The 15,683-nt window shown below is 33.9% G+C and overlaps 1 protein-coding gene across 1 annotated transcript; it reads left to right on the top strand.

Moving 5' to 3' along the window:
- Positions 1 to 9,117: 9,117 nt before the first annotated feature.
- On the top strand, positions 9,118 to 10,330 carry LOC132253241 (flavonol 3-sulfotransferase-like). The gene has a single exon (XM_059734910.1). The coding sequence runs from the start codon at positions 9,160 to 9,162 to the stop codon at positions 10,147 to 10,149; it is 990 nt and encodes a 329-aa protein (XP_059590893.1). The 5' UTR covers positions 9,118 to 9,159; the 3' UTR covers positions 10,150 to 10,330.
- The last annotated feature ends 5,353 nt before the right edge of the window (positions 10,331 to 15,683 follow it).

The raw sequence follows: 15,683 nt of genomic DNA, 5'->3' as shown, positions 1-15,683 counted from the left end.
TTTATGAGGGATAATTATGCTTTAGGGACATTTTAGGTTGAAAATTGCAGAAAATGGGTTAAACTTTGCACAATTCGTTTGAAAAGTGAGAGGAAGCTATGAAATTGCTCTCAAGGATATCAAACTAATTTTTCAGCCATAAATGCCCAAAATACCCTTAAGAGACTTTATTTTTATTTTTAAAGTGAGGTGGAGTCCCAAATTTGACATGGCATTCATACACGAGGAGCAACAAAACACAAAAAAAATCACCAAATGAAAAGCCCTGAAATCTTTCAAACTCCCAAATCCCGACTGACATCCATCTTCTGAAAATCCAACTGACATCCCTAAAATCTCTCATTAAATTGTTGTTTTTGGGAGCTTTGCTTTATGGGTTTCTAGATGCGGTCTCAAAAGTAGGTGAGATGTTATACTATTGTTTGGTTCAAGGGAAAATGGAAACATAAGGATTACGATTTTTTTATACTACCTTGAAAATGCCCCTTAAGTCTAGTGGGGACACTCAGGTGGGTGGGGGGAGGGGGATTGAATGGGTGTATTAAAAAATAAAATAAATATTTATATGTTATGCCCAATTTTTATCTTATGAGATATCGGGGTATGTCAATTCTTTTTGTTGTAAACTATTCAAACAAAATATCAAACAATAAGCAATGAGGCATAAGAGATTTTTACGTGGAAAATGACCATACTAACTGTGAAGATAAAAAACCATAAGGTCTAAGACTACTAATCTAAATTCACTATATGTGAGATCAAGTTACATAGATTTTCCTAGTCTTTCTCTCTAAGAGACTCTTTTTGAAATCTCTTTTATCTCTAAATGATCTCTAACCCTTGAGGGGTTGTAATAAGGTAGGTATAGGCAACTAGCCTAGAGTTTTGGTTTTCAAAGAGTTTTAAACTGAATTTGTGTGAAAAAATCTCGGTAGCACTAGCATGATCACTCCAGCCAACTAACCCATTGCTTGAGCTCCTCGGGTAGTTGAGCGATAAGGAGAGCTTGAGTGGTCCTAAGCGCTTGAGCGCTTCAGGCTGCTTGAATGATCTTCCCCTTTAAAAAAATATTATTTTTAAATCATTTTAAGTTCAAAAGCAAAACCGATTCTCTTTATACCTCATAAGAGCCTAACATGCCATATGTCAAACCTTTCTAAACATACCTATGACTTTTTGATTGGACAAACAACAACTCTAGATCTTCAATGGAGAGTAAGTGACTATTTAAAGGGACTTTTATGACCAAACATTACAAGGAACAAAATTGCTAACATACTAACAAGATTAAATGTCCTAACATAGCTATTTTAGGTTTTTGGGTGACCGAGAAACTGGTACTATTGTTTGGTTTCTGAGAAAGGTTGGGAAATTTTTTAGATTTTTCATCATTTCTAGTTGGTTGTTTTTCAGTCTTTGGGAGGTATTGAGAACATAGACCCCGGGCTCTATTTTCCTCCATTTTTTCTTTATTTTTTCTCAACTACCAAATTTCAAGTCTACTTCCTTATAGGTCATTTTTTGAGGAAAAATTTTCTAGGCTTTTTGAGCTTGGAAAGTGATCAACTATCTTTGACGACTTTCAAAACGGTTTGAGAATCTAGTGTTTGGGCATATACATTTGGTGAGGAGTTTTCTGTTTTTGAAAATGGGTTGTGAACCATTGTAGCTTTCTTGTATTATTTCATAGTTGAAATGGTGAAAATATTCAATTAATACCACAATGTAGTACTAAAAACAAATAGTCTGAAACTATGCCCTAAGGCTCTAGGTACATGTGATACATAAAAACACCTAGTTGGAATGTGAACAACTTCAAGAGAATGACATTATGATTTGGTGTACTAGTGTAGTCTAAATGGACCATATCATTTTGCATGGATTGGTATCTATCATTAGAAATGTCAATAGAATATAAAGGTGTTATTTTTTTTTTTTTAAGATTTATTGTTGAGGGTATGTTAGAGTTTACATCTTTGCTACTTGTTCTCATATTTGTTCAATCTTGTAATCTATTTATGAACCATCTTGGGTATTATCAATGCAATTTGGTTAATTCCATTGTTGTTTCTTATTTCATAGCTTGGTACAATAGACCAAAGATGTTTAGGTTAGATTCTTTTATTGAGTGGTTGCATGACATCTACTGCTAAACGAAAACCAGTAATCTGTGACATAGAATTGTACGAGTAGAATGTGATCCTCTATATTTACTTTTGTTTTTATTTATTACATCCACATTGAAGGAGTTTGATTTCCTGTCAAAAAAATGGAAAAGAAAAGAAAAGGTGTTTCTTTTGATAGCATGTGGGAAAAATAAATTAGGAAGAAAAAAATTAAATAAAAGATAAATTTAAGAAAAATAGAATGGAATAAGTTTAGGAGGGTCACTATTTGTAATGCACTGTTGGTATGTTATACAAATCAAGTATCTATTGATTTTGATGAAAAATCCATCAATTGATAAGCAATAATCTTGACATTATGAGGACTCTACTAAACAATTAGATGTGCAGAGAAATTTTGTTTTGTGTTTAGTATTCCACATTGTTTATGCAATATTCCACATTGTGTTATTGGATTCAATGTCTAGGTGAACAAAGAAAGTAATGTCAGTTGCATACCAAAAGCTATTACGCCTTATTTGAACGAACTATTATGTATTTGGCATACGTCATTTTCCCCCTTAATGATGGTAAATTTCTCCATAATTTACTCCATCAATGGTTATAGGCCAATGTTATCCTAACCTTTATTGCACACCATCAACATGAGATGAACACTGATTTATCAAAATGCACTTGTGTCAAGCCAGAGGTTCCATATCACGACGACAAGTGTGCTGGGGATGTATTTGTTTTTTTAGTGATAGTTTTAAAATGGATGTTAATATATATAATTTAGTTCCCTTAAAATTAAATTAATTGGTGTGTATGATTTTATGTTTTTAGTAATGATTGTAGCGTCTTTGTCATGATGTTCATGGAGGCATGGTCGGGGGGAGCATTCACTCGAAGCCTACGTGTGGTAAGTGTTTTATTTTTGTATAATAAGGCAAGGAAGTTACATTTACCAATTTTGATGAATACAAATAAGTTTAACCATTGAAATGCATTTGGACCATACAGGAAAAAATGAAACAAAATCAGTCGAAGTTACTAGGTGAGTTAATGCTAGGAGACATGAATGAAGGTTTGCACAAGTTTCTTATAAGTGAATGAAAATTGGACATGTTGAGAAAGAGAAGAGATGTAAATTAGGGAAAATGATGTAAATTAAATGATAAAGTCAACCCATGTTATTCCATATTTTGGGCTAGGTAACAAATTTTGATGTAATTTTAATTTGTTTTTTCGGTTATTGCTTAGAATCCATTGATGAACTCCTTAAAAGCAAGAGTGATAAAATACACCAAAAAAAGTGGAGATTTGCCTGTAGATGTCCCAACTCTTTAATGGTCACAAACTTGTTAATCTTATTGACAGCCTAACATAGTTGATTTTGTATTCTGGACCAAGAGGAAAACAAAGCCATTTTTTTTTTCTTTGTTATATGTTGCTATGGACCCGCATTTCTCACATGCGCCCCCACTCAATCGACGAGACTCGCTTTTATTTTTGGTGAAAAAATTTGGTTTTGGAAAAGTCGGAGTCGCCACTTATTTTATTTTTATTTTAAAGGGAAAATAAAATAAGAAAGAAAACCCTAAAAAAAAGTGACTCCACAGTTTTGGAAAAAGCATGTCTTTGAAAAACTCGAGTTTGGGTCCGGGGATCATGTTACCTATTGGGAAAGTACCTCTAAGAGGTAGCACCCCTCTAAGACCTAAAGAGGTCTCTACTGACTAATTTGAGGGGAACGTGACAATTAATCGGTTGGTTGAGGGTACCTAGGTAGACTAAGGTAATTTCCAAAAAATAACATGCTAAACAAGAAAACCAATTACAAGTCAAAAAGAAAATTTAGGGTGTGTACCTGGATTGCTTCTCAAGCGCTATCATAAAACATCAAAGTCAGAAAGTGTTATCATAAAATATAGCATACAACATGTGTTTTATCTAAGCAAATCAAACATACATCTAAGCATCTAAGGATCATATCAAGCATAAATAAGGCTCATAACAACATGCATGTTCATGGAATTCTGAAAAGTAAGTGATAGAGAGCGTATCTAGATAGATGCATAATTTATAAGATTCCTCAAAAAAGGCTAGAGTGGTTAGGGCAAGTATATATCAAATAACATCTTTATTATGTCTAATATACAGTGCCAAAGCCAAAATTAAGCTAAGATAAATCAAATGACTTCGAAAATAATAACAATTTCAAGTAAAGTATAAAACCATCAGCATGCAGTTAGAAAATGAATCATCACAAAACAATTTCTAAAAAAAAAAAGGCTTAGAGTGGAATTTAATTATGAAAAATTTCAAGAAATGACTCCTACACATCTAGATCAATATACCAAAAGTCCCAATTCCAGTAGGAGTTTTCATCAAAGTGCACATCTCTACTTATCACGATTTTCATTCTACTCAAGCTATAAATTTTGTAACCTTTTGATTCAGCTGCATACCCAACAAAGACACCTTTCTCAGCTCTTTCATCAAGCTTCCCTCTCTTGACAGATGGCACATGAAGATAACAAAATGAGCCAAAAACTTTCAGGTGCTTGACAGAAAGTTTTACACCAGACCATGCCTCTATTGGTGTTTTGCTCTGAACAGACTTAGTTGGTAGTCTGTTAAGCAAATATACTGAGGTGTTGACTGCTTCAACCCATAGAAGTTTTGGTAGCTTCTTCTCGAATAGCATGCACCTTGCCATCTCCATCACGATTCTGTTCTTCCTCTCAAAGACTCCATTCTGCTGTGGTGAGTATGGAGCTGTTAGCTGGTGTACAATTCCAGCTTCTTGACAAAAGACATTGAACTCTTTTGAGATATACTCACCTCCATTATCAGTTCTGAGCACCTTAACGTTCTGGCCACTTTGAGTTTCAACCATTTTCTTGAACCTTTTGAACACAAAGAGCACTTGTGACTTGGTTTTTAGAAAATAAACCCAAGTCATTCTACTGAGATCATCAATAAATAATGCAAAATACACATTGTTGCTCAATAAGGCTGTGCTCATTGGTCCACAAATATCTGAATGAATTAATTCCAGCTTATGAGTAGCTCTCTTGGACATATTTTGAGGGAATGGTTGTCATTGTTACTTCCCTAGCTCACAACTTTCACAAGTTTGAGCATTAACTGAGATTTCAGGCATGTCTTCAACCATACCAGCTTCTTGCATGAACCTCAGTGACTTCAAGTTGAAATGACCATATCTTTTGTGCCAAACAACACTCTCATCAATCTTGGCACTAAAGACATGACCTTCAACTAAATCAAGCTTCAAATAAAAGCTATTTCCATTCATTTTAATTTTTGCTATCTCTTTTCCGTGTACATTAGTGATAAAACAAAAATTTTCTTTGAAAGAGACTGCATATCCATTTCTTAGGATTTGTGCAACACTAAGAAGATTCTGATCTAAATCTGGAATGTAAAGAACATTAGTGACAATTTTTGTACCTTTCTTGGTGCTGATAGCAATTGTCCCTTTTCCTTTGGCCTGCACAACTTCACCATTTCCCAACTTGACCTTTGGTTGAACTGATCTATCAATGGAGGTAAATATTGACATATATTTGGTCATGTGACTCGTGCAGCCACTGTCAATGAGCCAAGTATTCAGTTCATGAGAACTGAATGCTTGTGATGCCATAAATAAATGCTCATCATCATTTTTGTCTTCTTCAGTCACACTTGCATTTTGTTCTGGTTATTGTTGAGATTGTTTTTTCTTGGCTCTGCAATACTTCTCACTGTGGCCAAGTTTATTGCAGAAATTACAATTAAAGAGAGGTTTACCTTTGTGCCAACAATCTTTCTCAGCATGATTGGTTCTTCTACAATGAGAGCAAGACGAAAATTTTCCTTTTCTTGAAGACCCTTCAGCTTTCCCTTTGTTGTTCTTGAAGAACTTCTTTCCTTGCAAGTTTCCAGAATTCTTTCCCTTGTGATTTGCTTGAAAAGCACCTTCAGTAGCTTTATCACCTCTCATTAAGACCCTTTGCTCCTGTGCATGAAGCTTGCTGGTTAACTCTACAATTATGAGAGTTTGCAAGTCACAAGACTCTTCAATTGCAGAAATCTTGGCTTCAAACTTTTGAGGCACTGAAACCATGATCTTTTCTACCACCTTTTGATCTGTAAATGCCTCACCAAGAAGCTGTATTTGGTTTACAACATCCATTAACCTGCCAGAATAATCTTTGACAGATTCGTCGTCTTTCATCTTCATCAACTCAAACTCTCTCTTCAATGTGAGGAGTCTAACAGTTTTGACTCTTTCACTGCCCTCAAATTCACCTTGGAGCTTGTCCCATACCAGTTTAGGTGTTTCCAAGTTCATGATTTTGGTGAAGATGTGGTCTGCAAGTCCTGAATGTAGGCAGGTGATGGCTTTGTCTTTCTTGAGTTTTTCTTCCTCATATGCTTTCATCTGAGCAACTGTAGGATTTGCTCCCAATGGTGGTGGATCAGCTTCAGACATCACAACATTCCACAAACCTTGAGACCTTAAATAAAACCTCATCTTGACAGCCCAAATGTGATAGTGTTCACCATTAAACACTGGAATTACAGAGGAAGTATTGCTAGAAGGAGACATGTTTGCACCACAGTTGCTTAAAAAAAAAAAAAATATAGATCACTCAACCTTACTAATGTTTGCACTCAACCTCACTGTGTTTAATACTAAAAACACTAAAAAACTTTGCCTCACAGCCCGTAGGAATAATGCTTTGATACCACTATTAAAATCTGGAGAAAAATAAGGAACTAAAACTTGCAGAAAATATTAGAGTATTGAGTTGGAGAAAGACACACAATATTTCACCAATGAGAATGCCTATTTATAGGCTTACAACCAAACTGAAAATGCTAAAAACTCTCAGCTGCTATGACTACTTCTACTAACAGAAAAACTGAAAATTATGGAGCAAAGCAGAGACTAAGTCTAACTAAGACATTTTCAAAGGCAAACTCTCATGAATTCTAACATATTCTTCAGTATATCAAAGGAACAGTTTGTCAAGGATTGTTCTTTTCTACTTCTTTCATTGTTTTAAAAGAGTTTGTTGACTCGGATTGGGTGACATGTCTGGATACTAGAAGATCAGTCACAGGTTTTTGTATCTTCATTGGAGATTCTTTAGTTTCTTGGAAGTAAAAAACCAACACACTGTTTCAAGATCTTCAGCTAAAGCAGAATATCGAGCCATGGCAAATGCTACTTGTGAATTGATGTGGATGCTCACCTTGCTTAAGGATTTGCATATTCAACACTAGCAACTTGCCATATTGTTCTATGACAACCAAGCAACTTTACACATAGCTGCAAATCTTGTCTTTCACGAGTGAACTAAGCATATAGAAATTGAACGTCACATCGTGAGAGAGAAGCTATAGAGTGGGCACTTGAAAACTCTTCATGTTTCATCTTGGCACCAAGTGGCAGACATGATGACAAAGCCTTTTTTTTCTTGCTCACTTTGTTTTTCTTCTTGACAAGATGGCAGTGCACAATATTTACTCTCCATCTTAAGAGGGAGAATTAAAATTGAGCCTTATGTAAATAAAGTAAATAAAGTATTATCGATGATGATGTTTGTAGTTGAAAAATTAATGTTAGGAGAGTTAAGCGAATCTTTTACAAATTAAGGGTCTAATTGTTTATTAATATTGGAGACATTCAAATCTATACAATAACAACTCCATATTTTGTCCTTTCAATTTTATATTTGACTAAAGCTTCAATAATTGAAGGCCGATGCCCATTCCCTATGCTGAGATTGCATGAAAATGTCAACAATTATATTAAAATCATTCATGTTCATTTCACACCTCAAGAAAGGATTCTTCATAATTCTTATATGTTTTGATATTGATCAATTAATCAGGGCTATTGTATAATTAATATATTATTTTCTTTTCTTCTTAATTATATTGTGAACAATAGATGAGCATGTTGAATGGTTTCATTGGTTACCTAATTTTAATATTTGAAAATAAAAAAATGAAAATGTCTTATATGAGTAGCTTCAAATGATAGCTACTTTGAACCATTGTACCTCTAAATATATATGATTTCTAATTTGATCCAAAGTTGCCTCTTTAAAATGCGGTTTTAAAATTTGAATAGAGATATTTATTTATTTTATTGGAGTTAGATTTGGATGGCTAAATGAACTGACCTAACTCAATAAATAATTATTTATTGGGATTGGGGTTGGGCTTGAGTGTCCCAATGGATTGATCCAACCTAATAAATAAAAATAGGAGATAAGTTTTTGAATGCTTTAAAACTACTCAAAAATTGTTATAAAAAAAAAAGAAAGAAAAAACAGTGTGAATCTTGGATCACTTTCTTCCAATGAGAAAAAAAAAAAAAAAAAATCTTCTTTTTAGGACAGTCTCTAGTTAAGTTTTTTTTTTTTTTTTTTTGTTTTTTCTGTGAAAATGAGGATCAAGGTTTTTATGTTGTAAAAATAGAATGATTCTTGTATTGTAGTTTCATTCACGGATTATGAAAAAAAAAATTATCAATGAAATGGTGAAATTGACATGTTCGGGCATTTTTAAAGGTAATAAGAAATATATAAGCGTTGCACGTGATATTGGTTTATGATAGTAAATTGCGGAGGATGGTTGCATATCACAATTTTATTTTATTTTATTTTTAATCATGGAGCGCATTTTGGCCCAAAACTGCCCATGACTACCGGGTGGCTGGTAGTGGATCATTGTCATGCACCAACTCCCACGGTAGCAGGTAGTGTATCTTTGGATGGACATGCACTTGTATAGATTTTTTTATGATTTATAATATTGCATTAATGTTCATGAATGAACATTGCAATCATCATGTAGATTTGATTTGATTTTTTGGGAGGTTTTTTATTTGGAATAATAATCAAACAAGAAATTGGATAACTTTAGAAAATGAACATATGATTTGGAGTTACTCTATAAGAATGGAACCTGTTTCTAACCTTTTAACACACAAATTTGGAAACCTAAGCCTATAGATTGTTTCTTTCCTATAATGAAATCCTACTTTCCTTCTGAAAGCAGCGCTGGCTTTTCCCTTCCTACCAAATACAAAGAGAAAATCTCAACTCTTCCCAAACATCATGGCTGGAGAGTTAATGCAGATTTTTACCACTACCAAGGATTCTGGTGCTATTCCTTCTTCCTAGAAGGAATCATGAAATCTCAACAACACTTCCAGGCCCAATCTGGTGACATAATCCTGAGCAGTGCTCCTAAAACCGGCACCACATGGCTTAAGGCTCTAACCTTTGCCATTGTGACTCGACACCATTTTGATGACTCCACCAATCCTTTACTCACAACTGTGCCCCACGAATGTGTTCCCTTGTTGGAAGTGGATGCTGTAGAGGACGCCTTCCACCGGAGCCCAAAACTTCCTCTGCTGGCTACACACTTGCCATACACTAGCTTGCCAAATTCCATAATGTCTTCACATTGTAAAATTGTATACATCTGCAGAGAGCCCAAGGATGCATTTATCTCCCTGTGGCACTTTATCTGCAAGTTGGCACCTCAAGAAGAGGAACACGTTCCTCTAGAAGCGGCTCTCGACATGTTCTGTAAAGGAATATCACAATATGGCCCATACTGGGACCATGTTCTAGGGTATTGGAAGGCAAGCCTGGAATGTCCTGAGAGAGTACTGTTCCTGAAATATGAAGATCTGAAGAGTGACACCTTGCATTACATAAAGACATTGGCCGATTTCATGGGATGTCCTTTTTCCCTGGAGGAAGAGAGTGAAGGGGTGGTGCAGAAAATTATGAACTTGTGTAGTTTTGAGACTTTGAGCAATTTGAAGGTGAATAAGACTGGAATGCATCGTTCCACCACTCCATTGGCTACGAAAAATGATGTGTACTTCAGGAAAGGAAACGTGGGAGACTGGAAGAATCATCTGACGGATGAAATGGTACACCGTGTAGACCAGATAACTGAACAAAAATTTAGTGGCACTGGCTTGATGTTTCTGCAGCCATGAGTTCTCTGCACAACGACGTGGGTTAGTAACTTCCATGTCTTGAATCCTAGTTTGGAAGGAATGGGTATCACTCGTTTGTTTTCATTCAATGGTGTTTTTTTCTCCTTTTGTAATTACCCTGTTGCATGTACTGCATGAAAGAATTAAGTGAAGGGAGTGAATCCTTTATTTTGTTTGGTAACTACAAAGGATTGAAATTCCTACATTCCTTTGATACATCATTATCAAGGCAGCTCATCAAATATACATCGCCTGGAACTGAATGGAATAAATAATAGAAGGCACCTTCTATATATACTGAAAACTCACCTTCCCTGTCTAGTCTTCTTGTTGGAAAAGTAATTAAGACCCTTTATTTGAAGCAACAGGTATATGAGCCTTCTTGATTAGCCTTCTAATTATCTAAACATGAATCTGATTTTCCGTGTTCATATTTTGCTACAAGATTTTTTGGCATGAATATTATTTGATGAAAAAAACTCCTACTTTTCTTTGCATGGTAAAAAGATTAATGTTAGAGTTTGGTGACCCGAAAAGCTCGTGGTATGACATATGAGGTAAAACCATAATTATAAGATTTTTTGAAGGGTTTGTGGTGGTATGGAAAGTTTTTCACATAAATTTGTGTGTTTTTATTCTTTTTTTATTTTTTATTTTTTATTGTCTATCCTCATTATCGTGTAACACAATTAATTTAAGGATGAAACTTTTCATTCATGATAAAATGTTATATTTAGTCATATTGGTTAAAGAGTTCTCATAAGATTTGGGTGTAAATATTATATTCATAGTAAAAGATACATTTGATCACATTATCAATTTATAGTAAATAGTTTTTATAAAATTTTATCACAAATGTTTGTTTATGATTTAAAAGAAAAAAATCGCATTTATATGTAATAATTCTATTTATGACAAATAATTTTTATATAGACAATTTTAGCATTATTGTGGAGGTGACATGAATCCTATTTTAGATTTTAGCTTTAGTTTCTAATTTTCTATAAAATTAACATTTAAGAATTTTTTATGTAATTTGTTTTCCTTTCTCACATTTGTTTTTAAAAATAGTAAAAATTTTAAAATATATAAGAAGTTTGAGAGCAAATAAAAAAAGAAAAGAAAAGAAAAGAAAACTTATGATGGGCAAGTAATGCAATCATGGAGGAACAAAGTGGCATTCCATTTTTTATAGTAATTATTGCCAGATTCACACCAGTTTCATGGAGGTTCAGATTTCAAAAAATATTTTGGATTTTGTTTGGTTACTATTTTTTATGAGGGATAATTATGCTTTAGGGACATTTTAGGTTGAAAATTGCAGAAAATGGGTTAAACTTTGCATAATTCGTTTGAAAAGTGAGAGGAAGCTATGAAATTGCTCTCAAGGATATCAAACTAATTTTTCAGCCATAAATGCCCAAAATACCCTTAAGAGACTTTATTTTTATTTTTAAAGTGAGGTGGAGTCCCAAATTTGACATGGCATTCATACACGAGGAGCAACAAAACACAAAAAAAATCACCAAATGAAAAGCCCTGAAATCTTTCAAACTCCCAAATCCCGACTGACATCCATCTTTTGAAAATCCAACTGACATCCCTAAAATCTCTCATTAAATTGTTGTTTTTGGGAGCTTTGCTTTATGGGTTTCTAGATGCGGTCTCAAAAGTAGGTGAGATGTTATACTATTGTTTGGTTCAAGGGAAAATGGAAACATAAGGATTACGATTTTTTTATACTACCTTGAAAATGCCCCTTAAGTCTAGTGGGGACACTCAGGTGGGTGGGGGGAGGGGGATTGAATGGGTGTATTAAAAAATAAAATAAATATTTATATGTTATGCACAATTTTTATCTTGTGAGATATCGGGGTATGTCAATTCTTTTTGTTGTAAACTATTCAAACAAAATATCAAACAATAAGCAATGAGGCATAAGAGATTTTTACGTGGAAAATGGCCACACTAACTGTGAAGATAAAAAACCATAAGGTCTAAGACTACTAGTCTAAATTCACTATATGTGAGATCAAGTTACATAGATTTTCCTAGTCTTTCTGTCTAAGAGACTCTTTTTGAAATCTCTTTTATCTCTAAATGATCTCTAACCCTTGAGGGGTTGTAATAAGGTAGGTATAGGCAACTAGCCTAGAGTTTTGGTTTTCAAAGAGTTTTAAACTGAATTTGTGTGAAAAAATCTCGGTAGCACTAGCATGATCACTCCAGCCAACTAACCCATTGCTTGAGCTCCTCGGGTAGTTGAGCGATAAGGAGTGCTTGAGTGGTCCTAAGCGCTTGAGCGCTTCAGGCTGCTTGAATGATCTTCCCCTTTAAAAAAATATTATTTTTAAATCATTTTAAGTTCAAAAGCAAAACCGATTCTCTTTATACCTCATAAGAGCCTAACATGCCATATGTCAAACCTTTCTAAACATACCTATGACTTTTTGATTGGACAAACAACAACTCTAGATCTTCAATGGAGAGTAAGTGACTATTTAAAGGGACTTTTATGACCAAACATTACAAGGAACAAAATTGCTAACATACTAACAAGATTAAATGTCCTAACATAGCTATTTTAGGTTTTTGGGTGACCGAGAAACTGGTACTATTGTTTGGTTTCTGAGAAAGGTTGGGAAATTTTTTAGATTTTTCATCATTTCTAGTTGGTTGTTTTTCAGTCTTTGGGAGGTATTGAGAACATAGACCCCGGGCTCTATTTTCCTCCATTTTTTCTTTATTTTTTCTCAACTACCAAATTTCAAGTCTACTTCCTTATAGGTCATTTTTTGAGGAAAAATTTTCTAGGCTTTTTGAGCTTGGAAAGTGATCAACTATCTTTGACGACTTTCAAAACGGTTTGAGAATCTAGTGTTTGGGCATATACATTTGGTGAGGAGTTTTCTGTTTTTGAAAATGGGTTGTGAACCATTGTAGCTTTCTTGTATTATTTCATAGTTGAAATGGTGAAAATATTCAATTAATACCACAATGTAGTACTAAAAACAAATAGTCTGAAACTATGCCCTAAGGCTCTAGGTACATGTGATACATAAAAACACCTAGTTGGAATGTGAACAACTTCAAGAGAATGACATTATGATTTGGTGTACTAGTGTAGTCTAAATGGACCATATCATTTTGCATGGATTGGTATCTATCATTAGAAATGTCAATAGAATATAAAGGTGTTATTTTTTTTTTTTTTAAGATTTATTGTTGAGGGTATGTTAGAGTTTACATCTTTGCTACTTGTTCTCATATTTGTTCAATCTTGTAATCTATTTATGAACCATCTTGGGTATTATCAATGCAATTTGGTTAATTCCATTGTTGTTTCTTATTTCATAGCTTGGTACAATAGACCAAAGATGTTTAGGTTAGATTCTTTTATTGAGTGGTTGCATGACATCTACTGCTAAACGAAAACCAGTAATCTGTGACATAGAATTGTACGAGTAGAATGTGATCCTCTATATTTACTTTTGTTTTTATTTATTACATCCACATTGAAGGAGTTTGATTTCCTGTCAAAAAAATGGAAAAGAAAAGAAAAGGTGTTTCTTTTGATAGCATGTGGGAAAAATAAATTAGGAAGAAAAAAATTAAATAAAAGATAAATTTAAGAAAAATAGAATGGAATAAGTTTAGGAGGGTCACTATTTGTAATGCACTGTTGGTATGTTATACAAATCAAGTATCTATTGATTTTGATGAAAAATCCATCAATTGATAAGCAATAATCTTGACATTATGAGGACTCTACTAAACAATTAGATGTGCAGAGAAATTTTGTTTTGTGTTTAGTATTCCACATTGTTTATGCAATATTCCACATTGTGTTATTGGATTCAATGTCTAGGTGAACAAAGAAAGTAATGTCAGTTGCATACCAAAAGCTATTACGCCTTATTTGAACGAACTATTATGTATTTGGCATACGTCATTTTCCCCCTTAATGATGGTAAATTTCTCCATAATTTACTCCATCAATGGTTATAGGCCAATGTTATCCTAACCTTTATTGCACACCATCAACATGAGATGAACACTGATTTATCAAAATGCACTTGTGTCAAGCCAGAGGTTCCATATCACGACGACAAGTGTGCTGGGGATGTATTTGTTTTTTTAGTGATAGTTTTAAAATGGATGTTAATATATATAATTTAGTTCCCTTAAAATTAAATTAATTGGTGTGTATGATTTTATGTTTTTAGTAATGATTGTAGCGTCTTTGTCATGATGTTCATGGAGGCATGGTCGGGGGGAGCATTCACTCGAAGCCTACGTGTGGTAAGTGTTTTATTTTTGTATAATAAGGCAAGGAAGTTACATTTACCAATTTTGATGAATACAAATAAGTTTAACCATTGAAATGCATTTGGACCATACAGGAAAAAATGAAACAAAATCAGTCGAAGTTACTAGGTGAGTTAATGCTAGGAGACATGAATGAAGGTTTGCACAAGTTTCTTATAAGTGAATGAAAATTGGACATGTTGAGAAAGAGAAGAGATGTAAATTAGGGAAAATGATGTAAATTAAATGATAAAGTCAACCCATGTTATTCCATATTTTGGGCTAGGTAACAAATTTTGATGTAATTTTAATTTGTTTTTTCGGTTATTGCTTAGAATCCATTGATGAACTCCTTAAAAGCAAGAGTGATAAAATACACCAAAAAAAGTGGAGATTTGCCTGTAGATGTCCCAACTCTTTAATGGTCACAAACTTGTTAATCTTATTGACAGCCTAACATAGTTGATTTTGTATTCTGGACCAAGAGGAAAACAAAGCCATTTTTTTTTTCTTTGTTATATGTTGCTATGGACCCGCATTTCTCACATGCGCCCCCACTCAATCGACGAGACTCGCTTTTATTTTTGGTGAAAAAATTTGGTTTTGGAAAAGTCGGAGTCGCCACTTATTTTATTTTTATTTTAAAGGGAAAATAAAATAAGAAAGAAAACCCTAAAAAAAAGTGACTCCACAGTTTTGGAAAAAGCATGTCTTTGAAAAACTCGAGTTTGGGTCCGGGGATCATGTTACCTATTGGGAAAGTACCTCTAAGAGGTAGCACCCCTCTAAGACCTAAAGAGGTCTCTACTGACTAATTTGAGGGGAACGTGACAATTAATCGGTTGGTTGAGGGTACCTAGGTAGACTAAGGTAATTTCCAAAAAATAACATGCTAAACAAGAAAACCAATTACAAGTCAAAAAGAAAATTTAGGGTGTGTACCTGGATTGCTTCTCAAGCGCTATCATAAAACATCAAAGTCAGAAAGTGTTATCATAAAATATAGCATACAACATGTGTTTTATCCAAGCAAATCAAACATACATCTAAGCATCTAAGGATCATATCAAGCATAAATAAGGCTCATAACAACATGCATGTTCATGGAATTCTGAAAAGTAAGTGATAGAGAGCGTATCTAGATAGATGCATAATTTATAAGATTCCTCAAAAAAGGCTAGAGTGGTTAGGGCAAGTATATATCAAATAACATCTTTATTATGTCT

Source organism: Vitis vinifera, chromosome 18, assembly GCF_030704535.1.
Source record: "Vitis vinifera cultivar Pinot Noir 40024 chromosome 18, ASM3070453v1".
Lineage (NCBI taxonomy): Eukaryota > Viridiplantae > Streptophyta > Magnoliopsida > Vitales > Vitaceae > Vitis > Vitis vinifera.
The sequence above is the reverse complement of the archived record's forward strand: the minus strand, read 5'-3'. Positions and strand labels throughout refer to the sequence as shown.